Source organism: Bombina bombina, chromosome 3 (genome assembly GCF_027579735.1).
Source record: "Bombina bombina isolate aBomBom1 chromosome 3, aBomBom1.pri, whole genome shotgun sequence".
NCBI classification, from domain to species: Eukaryota; Metazoa; Chordata; class Amphibia; order Anura; family Bombinatoridae; genus Bombina; species Bombina bombina.
In genome coordinates, this window is record NC_069501.1 from 1,236,764,328 (window position 1) to 1,236,775,704 (window position 11,377).

General features: G+C 40.4%; 1 protein-coding gene across 1 annotated transcript; it reads right to left on the reverse strand.

Annotated features, from left to right (window-relative positions):
• Positions 1-252: 252 nt before the first annotated feature.
• On the reverse strand, positions 253-9,402 carry UCP2 (uncoupling protein 2). The gene is made up of 8 exons (XM_053708734.1): positions 9,245-9,402; positions 8,605-8,762; positions 5,733-5,956; positions 5,130-5,337; positions 4,246-4,440; positions 3,584-3,685; positions 1,586-1,766; positions 253-808 (listed from the first exon to the last, which is right to left on the reverse strand). Exons 3-8 carry the CDS (start codon positions 5,856-5,858, stop codon positions 694-696), a joined length of 927 nt encoding a protein of 308 aa, XP_053564709.1. The 5' UTR covers positions 5,859-5,956; positions 8,605-8,762; positions 9,245-9,402; the 3' UTR covers positions 253-693.
• Positions 9,403-11,377: the final 1,975 nt, after the last annotated feature.

Below are 11,377 nucleotides of genomic sequence, written 5' to 3' on the forward strand. Positions count from 1 at the left end.
CCTTTAGGAATGTAAATTATGTCACTTACTATAAGAAAGCAGTTTCCCCAGTGAGATTTCTGGAAGCGAGCCAGAGTACAGCACTCCAGATGGAGCCATTCAATAACAGGAGTGAGCACTTGTTACTATTTAATAAAAAGCCCAAAATCTAAACTTATGGTTTAGAGAGCAAATTTACCATAGAACATCTTAAAATGTCATCACTAGCAACATTAATGACATCTGTACCAAACTAAACAAAATGCAAGCGTATTAAGTGAAACCTTTAATTCTCAACAAGGTGCAAACATTTAAAAAAGGTTAAAACGAACATTCTTTAGGAATGTAAAATTATATAAAAATAAAGCTAAAGGTTATTACAAGTTTAACACAAAAAACAAACATTGTTTTGTGCAGTGTTTAGCCATATTTCTTTTGCCGTTTCTAGCCCCCTGCATTAGAAAATAATTTAAGGTAAATTTTGCTATTGGGGCAGTCAGTCCAGCTTACTTAATCACCCCAATTTATTTGCACATATGGAAAGCATTCAGTGATGAAGAATCTGTTCTGAGAGATTCTTTGGAGAGGCAACTGCAGTCGTAAAATGGATTTTTATTTATTTATTTATTTTAAACTAAAAACCTTTACAGGAGGTACACAGGCGCTTATAAAAATTCTAGATGCAAGCCCAGCAGAACGGGCAGTCACTCAGGTTCAAAAGGGAGCTTCCCATGAGATCTTGGCAGACATCATAGCCCTCTTAAGCTGTTCGTAGGTCACAAACATAACCACATTCCAAGAACCCAGCCTCAAGAACGAAGGCATAAATCTAGGGATAGAAAAGAGGCAAAAAGTTACAAATGTATCAATGGCTTCACATTAAAGGTTCTGTAATAAAATGTATCCAATTAGCCAAAGTAAATTGTAGTTAAAGGGTTCTGCAAGCCAGAATGTAAAGATTTAGACCTACAAGGTAACTTATGCACAATCTACTTCAATTTTAAAAAGTTAGATAATCCCTTTATTACCCATTCCCCAGTTTTGCATAACCAACACTGTTATTAAGACACTTCTGTGATAATTCTTGTATCTAAGCCTTAGTTTTTTTTTCCCCCACACAAATTTGTTTAGCCAATGTGCTGGCTCATAAATAACTCCACAGGAGTGAGCACAATGTTATCTATAGGTCACATGTGAACTAGCACTGTTTAGCTATGAAAAACTTGTTAAAATGCACCAAGATAAGAGGCAGCCTTCAAGGACTTAGAAATTAGCATATGAGCCTAGCTTTCAACAAAGCAAAAAATAAGCAAGTCTGATAAATGTAAATCGGAAAGTTTAAAATTTGCATGCTCTATCGGAATAATGAAAATTTAATTTTGACTAGACTGACCCTTTAAAATACAAAGTAAAGCCATTGAAAGGACACCTAATTATGGGTGCTGCCATTTTGGAAACTATTTTACACTGCAGGTATCTGAAGGAGATCAGTGAAAGCTAAATATCAATATGGCAGCACCAATGACTAGTGTGGAATAACTTCAATACAATTACATTTAGTTAATGTCCCTTTAAAACATCATACGTAAACAATCTCAGCACTTACCCTTTGTAGAATGCTAAGGGTCCCTCCTTTTTAAACATGGTGAGTGCACAGTTCAGGGCGCTTTTGTACTGGCCCATGGCAGAGTTCATGTATCTTGTCTTCACTACATCAACTGGGGAGGCAATCACCGTGGTGCAGAACCCAGCTCCGAACGCAGCGGTGAAATGGCAAGGAAGGTTATCTACAGTAGTACAGGAAGAGGGATTTCATGTGTAATTGGTCACAGCAGAGATTTCAATTTTACAAGCGACTCAAACCAAAGCTACTTTTGCCAAAACAAAAAAACTTAAAGGGCCACTTTAAGTAAATATTTTCTATGCCTGTTACTAACTAACTACCCCAAATACGCTTTCTATCATTAGCATTTCATTAACATATCTCTACCGTATATTAGAAATCTTGTCGGCAAATTTAATTGTTTTCCAAACCCACTCCGTGCGTATCCCTTGCTCTTTACCAATCCGTTTACAATACCTAGGTTTCAAAATGGCGCTTTAAACACAAAGTTATTGGTTTAAGTATTTTGAACATGCAGTGCTGAAAATAGTGGGCAGGATAACGTGACATCGGCGAATAAAAGATATAACTTTTAGAACGTTATGAAACTTCGTTTTGGAGAAAATATACATCAGTAGGTTTTAATTAATGTTCATTAACTTTAATATGTTAGTTGTTTAGCTTAAAAATTATAACAGAAAGTAATCCTTTAAGGGACACAACCCAAATTTTTCCTCTTTCACGATTCAGATAGAGCATGCAATTTTAAGCAACTTTCTATTTTACTCCTTTTATACATTTCTTCGTTCTCTTGCCATCTTTATTTGAAAAAGGCATCTAAGCCATTTCTTGGTTTAGAACTATGGACAGCACTTGTTTATTGGTGGGTGAATTTATCCACCAATCAGCAAAAACAACCCAGGTTGTTAACCAAAAATGGGCCGACATCTAAACTTACATTTCAAATAAAGATACCAAGAGAATGAAGAAAATTTAATAGGAGTAAATCAGAAAGTTGCTTAAAATGTCATGCTCTGAATCACAAAAGAAAATTTGAGTTTAATGTCCCTTTAACTTTTTTGGACCTTTTACAATTGTGTTCAATTGCTGAAGTACACTTTGTATGTCAAGAAAACTTTAAAAAAAAAAAAAGTGCCTGTTTTGCAGTCCAGTTACATATGCCTTGAAATGCCTCTTGGGTGCTTATCACATTGCACTGGCCAGTTCATAGTCTAACACATGTACTCTAGACTTAGACTATCTGGGGGAGGTAGAAAACCAGTTTAAAAAAATGACAGGAAACCTAGGGGGGGAAAAATAAAATGTAAATAGTACTTTAATTTAAACCAATCATTTGAAATTAAATGCGATTTAAGGGGAAAGACCTCTTTAAACCAACTTAGACTAAAACCATATTCACTTAAGTGCTATTTTTGGCTACCAGTACACACATGTGACACTGCATTGTTATGCTAGAAGTATTTCCAATAATTTTGCAGTTAGTGGAAATAAAGGATGGCTGAATAGAAGCAAAAGCTGACCACAACTGACCAGGCATTTAACATTGGCTATAATGGCACACAGCCAATCAGGAGACTGACTATCTACAGATGCAGATGCTGTGGTTATAATAAAAAAAAAAAAAAAGGATTACTCCAAGAGCTAGATCCGCTAAACCCAGTGATGCTTTAGATATACTTTCCTATTCTGTACTTGCCTTGTGTGAGGTCATCTTTAAACAGCCACCAGTAGTCCCATTTCTGTATGTGATGAAGTGTAAACTAAACCTATTCTGCCTATTTCTCAGAACGTTATTCCTTTCACACCATCCGTACAGTTACCGGCTTGTAACCAAGCACAACAGCCTGCCTTGCTGTCTCACTAAACCCTTCATCTTTAGAGAAGCAAGCTTGCCCATTTTAATAACCAAGATAACAAAGGTGAGTTGTGTACCGAGTAACCCATAATCCTAAACAGACATTCTCCAGGTCCCTAACTTACCAGTCATAAGGTTGGATTTCAGCAACATGTCCTTGATCAGGTCATAAGTCACCAGCTCAGTGCAGTTAACTATTGCATTTCGGGTTATGTTGGGTGCGGTACCTGCAAACAGAACAATTTAAGTTGTATTACATGTTCTGCCATTACACAAGAATGTCCAAAGAGAAAGGTTTCTCAGAGGATTGTGTGAAGAGTAAAAGGGACAAATTTGTTCAAGCATATTATTGTACTGATGTCAGGTTTAATTTAATCTTTACTGTCTCTTTAAAACATTTGTAAACTGCTTGCTCAATATGAATCATGAAAGTTTAAACTGTTTACTTTACTGTCCCTTTAAGACTCAAGGTTGTTAGATGACTGCAAACTGAAATAAGTTACAACCAATTGAAACAATGTTTATAATTAACAGGTAAAATAAAAATAAAGCCATAACAGCTTAAGAATTACATGCTCCAATTCATTAAGACTATTGACCCTGCACTACCGTGCGTGTGTAACCCCCCACAAAGGGGTTAAACACAGCAGAAGTACCACATAGGGCCCGCAGAGCACTGCAGTGGGGGGTTTAAACAGTAGTATAGGGTCAATAGTCTTAAAATGACACTAACAAATTTTTCAAATTATGGCCCTTTGAGATCACTTTACAGTGACACTACACAAACCTTTCCAGAGGCCGCGCATGCCTTCCTCTCGTGCGATAGTTTTGTACGCCTCCATGGTCCCTTTGTATCTTCTGGCGCTGGAAACGTTAGCCTGAGCCTGGAATCTCACCTTTACCACATCTGTAGGCTGAGCTATTGCCACGGCCATAGCACCAGTGGTGCAGCCAGCAAGCAGCCTGCTTCCAATCCCAACATCTGCAAGAGACCACAGAACACATTTGTTTACAATTATTTTTATTAACCTGATGGCATTTGAAAGATTTAGCCTGTGCTATCCCCGCCCATTCTGAAAGTTTTTGGCCTCAAGGCCAAGCTGTGTTAACACAGCCAGTAGAACAAATTACACTCCCAGTGGGTTATAGAAGAGAGAAGGCAATTTATTTTCCATTGTTCTCTCCAAGTATTGGTGATTGACTCATGGACAGATAAATATAAAAGGTATATGTACACAACATAATACAGTAATGAGATCCGATTAGACCTACAAGCTCAGCCCATTTTATAAGGTTGTGGCTTCAAAACACAAAATCAGCTAATTCATATACACAAATAAGCCTAAAAAAAAAGCAAATCTCATACATTTTATACTCTACAGCTGTCCCTTTAAATTATTGTTTCACAAGCGGCTTTTTTTTTTATGATCAATTTTGGAGGAAAGAGGAGTGAGTTTTTATTCTTATAGGGCGTGTCTGCCTATCAAGCTGAGGGATTTTTCCTTACCGGCCAGTGAGCAATATGTGCAGACAAGTACTTCCTGTTTAAATATAAACGTGGGTGGAGGGGAACCCACACTATTACTAAAGTATTCAGAAGCACTTCGCTTTTCATTTAAACAAACCAGAATGCCTGTACAGTGTCTAAATGCTAATGTGTGCTTTGCTTACGTTCAGATCCTTTGGTGTAGAATTGCTTGACAGAGTCATACAGTCCAATACGGACGGAGGCAAAGCTCATCTGTCGCTGCAAACCGGCAACCAGACCATTATACAGGCTTTTTGGACCCTCAGTCTTCACCATTGTAGAGATGGTGCCGAAGACCCCCTTGTACTGGGCAGCCTTTATGTTGACTGAAGCTTTAGTCTCTCCTTGGATCTGTGCAATAAAATAAAGTTAAAATATTTCAACTAATATGCAATATCTGGAATCTAGATTTTATTGACTATAACAGGGTAGGCAAGTAAGCTTTTCTACAGACCATATAAAAGGTTGAAAGTTAAAGTGTAGGAAGAAAATGCATTGCTGCCCTGTGACATCACCAGATTGCCTTCCCTTACACACATTTGATCAGGGAGCATTGTCTACCTCAGGGTCACAATTAAAAAAAAAAGGTATTTTCTACGGAGTAAATCGTTAAGATTTGTGGAGTGTGATTAAAGTCCTTGCAGCTAAGCACAGTGAGTTTAGGGACAGATTAACCCTTTACAGCATGTTTTGGATGTCTGTGTGCAATGCTTAACCCTTCTAGAGCCAAGAGTGCAGACAGTTACCTGGAGCCTGACTTTAGCAGTGTCTAGTGGGAAGGTGAACAGGTCAGCTATACAAGCGGCCGTCCCGGCACCGATGAACTTCACAGCAGCAGTTGGTGGCACATCTGTGGGCTTAAATCCAACCATTGTGGCTTTGGTGATTAAGTAAAAACCAAAAATGAAGTGATGCTCTTGTGTGAGGAATGATGTAGTGACAAGACAAGGCAAACAAACTCTGCCAAAGTCTGGGGGGAAAAAAAAGGAAAAAAAAAAAAAGTTTATAACGATTACACAATTTAAAATGATTTTGAACTTTAGTACCAATGAATACATTTACACTGTGGTCCCATCATATATCATTAACATTCTGTATAAGAAGTTATAACATTGCAACTTTGAGTTTAGAGATGCAATAAATCTTTTCTGGCAGCTCCAGAGCAGCAATGTGGTACTGGGAGGTAGCTGAGCCAATGACAAGAGGCATATATGTAGACCCCAAGCACCAGCTAGCTCCCAGTAGTGCATTGCTTTTCTGGAGCCAGTTGTAATGCCTACAAAAGGGGTTACAAATCAGCATTTTGTTTTTTGCATGGCTTCTTGTATGTTTAGCAAATTTCTGGTTGTATGTACAATAGATGCAACAGATTTACACACTGTAGAGAACATACAGGATGACAAAGGACAAACGTGTTTCTGTCCATGGGGTTAGGCAGAGCATCTGTCCAGGGCACATTGTGACATAACACCAGTGTGTTATATGGCCTTTAGAATGCCAGTAGCTTATATAATTACTGAAGTCAGGGTCTATCCCTCCCACTAACCAGAGATAAGGCATAAAGATGTGTTCAAAGGAAAGCACTAACAGGGATGAACTCATATGCATTAGACAGGATGCTTATACAGATCTTGTACCAGTCGCCAGGAGTCAAATGGCGCTGACCATATGGTCAAAGGGGGAGAAAACACTTAAAGGGACAGTCAACTCAAATTATTTTTTTTTATTGTTTTAATAGACAATCCCTTTATTACCCATTCCCCAGTTTTGCACAGCAAACACTGTTATATTAAAACACTTTTTACCTCTGATTACCTTGTTTCTAAGCATCTTCTGACTGCCCCCTGATCACATGACTATTGACTTGCATTTAACCCAATTAGTGCTGTGTTAGAATCCACGGGCGTCAGCACAATGTTATCTATACGGCTCACATGAACTAGCTTCCCCTGATGTGAAAAGCAAATACAAAAGAATGTGATCATGGGGCTGTCTTTAGGGACATAGAAACAGACAGAAATTTAGAGGTTTAAAGATTATAAAGTATGTTAATATAACCACGTTGGTTGTGTAAAGCTGGGGAATGGGTAGTAAAGGCATTAGCTATCTTTTAAAACAATACATTTTTGTGTTGACTGTCCCTTTAATGGCAACTAACAGAAGCCAGACATTTAAAGGATGAACAGGATTCACTACAGATCCTAGCTCAGTTTAAAGTGACACCTCATTTTTTTCTCTCAGTGAGCTGGTTTCTAACGGGGCTTTAGGATCAATGTGGCACTTTGTGGGGGTTGTGTTAACCCCATATCTGCAGCTCACTAGCTAAAATGAGGCAGTCATCTAGAACAAGGGGTTAAAAGCCGATTTTAACAACTGCCATAGCCTGGTAACAAATACAGGATAGAGTGTTTTGTTCCCTTTGTATAAGATCCAGCAGCTAAGAGATAGCAGACACCCACCCCCACTCTATGGCCTTTCACCTACATTAGCAACGGGCAGGCAGTTGGTTCCCAGTAATCTTAATTTATGCAAAAACAAGGAGTTGTCAAGGATCCGTTTACATTACTGTTCCATGACAAGGCACATTGTGTTATCCAACAACCTAATAAAGCCTACAAACCCCTTTCTACCTTGTACCACAATTAAATATCACAACCCCCCACAAGATTCACTTTATGTATAGGAGCATAAACAACAAACGTTCCTTTGTAACATCCGAGACCTGGTTTTTGTGCCTGTGCTCAATAAATGTTTCAGTACAAAGATACTGTAGAATCATGCGTTTCCTACTAAATTACAAAGGAATCTCATCCCTTGTCCTTTTACAGACAAATACACACAATATAAATATTGTGTCTTTAAAGGGACAAATTGGTGCAATAATCAGAATTTTGTGATTGGCAAACGCTTTTACTCAAGTGCAGCAATGCGTTGCCATCCCTGCAGACTAATACCCACAAAGGGATTACATTGCTAAAGACATTTGCACAATGATAAATTGTCTGTACACTGCATTTTATTATTGCCGTTACTTCCCTTTAAGTGAGCCAGTCACTATACAGTTTGATTTTAATGGGGGGAGAAACATACATACATTTTACTTGTATAGAAGAATCAATTCTCCATAACAAGGGGTAACTTGTTTTCACTAAAGCTCAGAAAATCATTAAAACATACGTTGAGCATGTTTAAATTTCAGAATTTCAAACAACTTTCCAATTTACTTCTAGTATCAATTTGCTTCATTCTCTTGTTATCCATTGCCAAAGGAGCATTATTGCATTACTGACAGCTAGCTGAACACATCTAGTTAGCCAATCAGAAAAGACAAGAGTGCAGGCACCAATCAGCAGCTAGCTCCCATTAGTGTAGGATATGTGCATATATTTTCTCAACAAGGGATACCAAGAGAACAAAACATTTGAAAATAGAAGTGAATTAAAAAAAAAAAAAAAAAATCTAAATGACTGATCTGAATCATGCAATTTTAGTTTAGCCTTTCCTATCCCTTTAAGTAAATTACAGACGTGCATTTGAAATAGAATTTTTAGCCTATAACTGCATTCTACAATATGCAACTAAACCCAAGGTAATAAGCTTCAGGGAAACCAATCTTACCTTAGTCAAGTATTTCAGGGGGTTGCAAGAACAGATATCAAGATTCTCTGAAGGCGTCCCGGCCGTCACATTTGCCACTGGCAGCAAAGATTCGATACCCTTTACTTTCCATAGAAAAGTTGTAGGAAATAGGTTGTTGTATAAACATAATACTTATGCTGCAAGGGAGACAAGGAGAAAAATAAATCCATAAGTCAAATATGAACACTTGTACATGCAAATTACACACCCATCAACCATAGGATAATATATATATATACACACACATGTAGTGCCAGGCAATAGTCAGATATTTAGTGCCTCAGTGAAGCACACAGCTGTATCACTGCTAGCAATAGGTACTGAATATACAGCAAATGGAACAGGACCCAGGTACCTAACCCCTAGAATCAGTCCCTTGGTATTAAATAAATCGCTCACTGCAGCAGATAAAGAGGAACAGAAGTATTTGTTTCAGGAACAGAATCTTTAGGAGACAAAGAAATATGGGAATTTAGGCGGGTGAGATGCCCCTATAGCGTCACATAAGGTTCTAACTAATGGGGATTCTTAGACTAGACCAGTGATAAGCACTATGCCCGGGTAACAAATGACATAAAGAAGCGGCTCGGAACCACGCGGGAAAGCCTCAGACACTTACCGGTAAAGAGTGGAAGTGAAACACCCTCAGTCAGAAAGGGAAGGAAGCGGGGCAGTGATAGCCGCGATAGCAAGTGACCTCAGGGGAGAAAGGCTGAATGATGTAGCTCAGAGCTTCGGCAGCTGCGCTATATAAAGACATAGGAAGCCGGGTGTGACGTGTGTAGGTCCCGCCCCTGTACACTATATAAAGACATAGGAAGCCGGGTGTGACCTGAGGGTGTATAAGTCCCGCCCCTGTACACAAAATAAAGACATAGTTAGCCGGGTGTGTAAGTCCCGCCCTTGTACACTATATAAAGACATAGGAAGCCGGGTGTGACCTGAGGGTGTGTAAGTCCCGCCCCTGTACACTATATAAAGACATAGGAAGCCGGGTGTGTAAGTCCCGCCCCTGTACACTATATAAAGACATAGGAAGCCGGGTGTGACTTGAGGGTGTGTAAGTCCCGCCCCTGTACACTATATAAAGACATAGGAAGCTGGGTGTGTAAGTCCCGCTCCTGTACACTATATAAAGACATAGGAAGCCGGGTGTGACCTGAGGGTGTGTAAGTCCCGCCCCTGTACACTATATAAAGACATAGGAAGCCGGGTGTGACCTGAGGGTGTGTAAGTCCCGCCCCTGTACACTATATAAAGACATAGGAAGCCGGGTGTGACCTGAGGGTGTATAAGTCCCGCCCCTGTACACAAAATAAAGACATAGTTAGCCGGGTGTGTAAGTCCCGCCCCTGTACACTATATAAAGACATAGGAAGCCGGGTGTGACCTGAGGGTGTGTAAGTCCTGCCCCTGTACACTATATAAAGACATAGGAAGCCGGGTGTGACTTGAGGGTGTGTAAGTCCCGCCCCTGTACACTATATAAATACATAGGAACTTAGGAAGCCAGGTGTGACCTGAGGGTGTGTAAGTCCCGCCCCTGTAACTATATAAAGACATAGGAAGCCGGCTGTGTAAGTCCCGCCCCTGTACACTATATAAAGACATAGGAACTTAGGAAGCCAGGTGTGACCTAAGGGTGTGTAAGTCCCGCCCCTGTAACTATATAAAGACATAGGAAGCCGGGTGTGTAAGTCCCGCCCCTGTACACTATATAAAGACATAGGAACTTAGGAAGCCAGGTGTGACCTGAGGGTGTGTAAGTCCCGCCCCTGTAACTATATAAAGACATAGGAAGCCGGGTGTGTAAGTCCCGCCCCTGTACACTATATAAAGACATAGGAAGCTGGGTGTGACCTGAGGGTGTGTAAGTCCCGCCCCTGTACGCTATATAAAGACATAAGGAGCCGGGTGTGACCTGAGGTTGTGTAAGTCCCGCCCCTTTACACAAAATAAAGACATAGGAAGCCGGGTGTGACCTGACGGTGTGTAAGTCCCGCCCCTGTACACAAAATAAAGACATAGGAAGCTGGGTGTGACCTGAGGTAGTGTAAGTCCCGCCCCTGTACACTATATAAAGACATAGGAAGCCGGTGTGTGACCTGAGGGTGTGTAAGTCCCACCCCTGTACACTATATAAAGACATAGGAAGCCGGTGTGACCTGAGGGTGTGTAAGTCCCGCCCCTGTACACTATATAAAGACATAGGACGCCGGGTGTGACCTGAGGGTGTGTAAGTCCCGCCCTTGTACACTATATAAAGACATAGGAAGCCGGGTGTGACCTGAGGGTGTGTAAGTCCCGCCCCTGTACGCTATATAAAGACATAGGAAGCCACGTGTGTAAGTCCCGCCCCTGTACACTATATAAAGACATAGGAAGCCGGTGTGACCTGAGGGTGTGTAAGTCCCGCCCCTGTACGCTATATAAAGACATAGGAAGCCACGTGTGTAAGTCCCGCCCCTGTACACTATATAAAGACATAGGAAGCCGGTGTGACCTGAGGGTGTGTAAGTCCCGCCCCTGTACACTATATAAAGACATAGGACGCCGGGTGTGACCTGAGAGTTTGTAAGTCCCGCCCTTGTACACTATATAAAGACATAGGAAGCCGGGTGTGACCTGGGGGAGTGTAAGTTCCGCCCCTGTACGCTATATAAAGACATAGGAAGCCACGTGTGTAAGTCCCGCCCCTGTACACTATATAAAGAAATAGGAAGACGGGTGTGTAAGTCCCGCCCCTGTACAC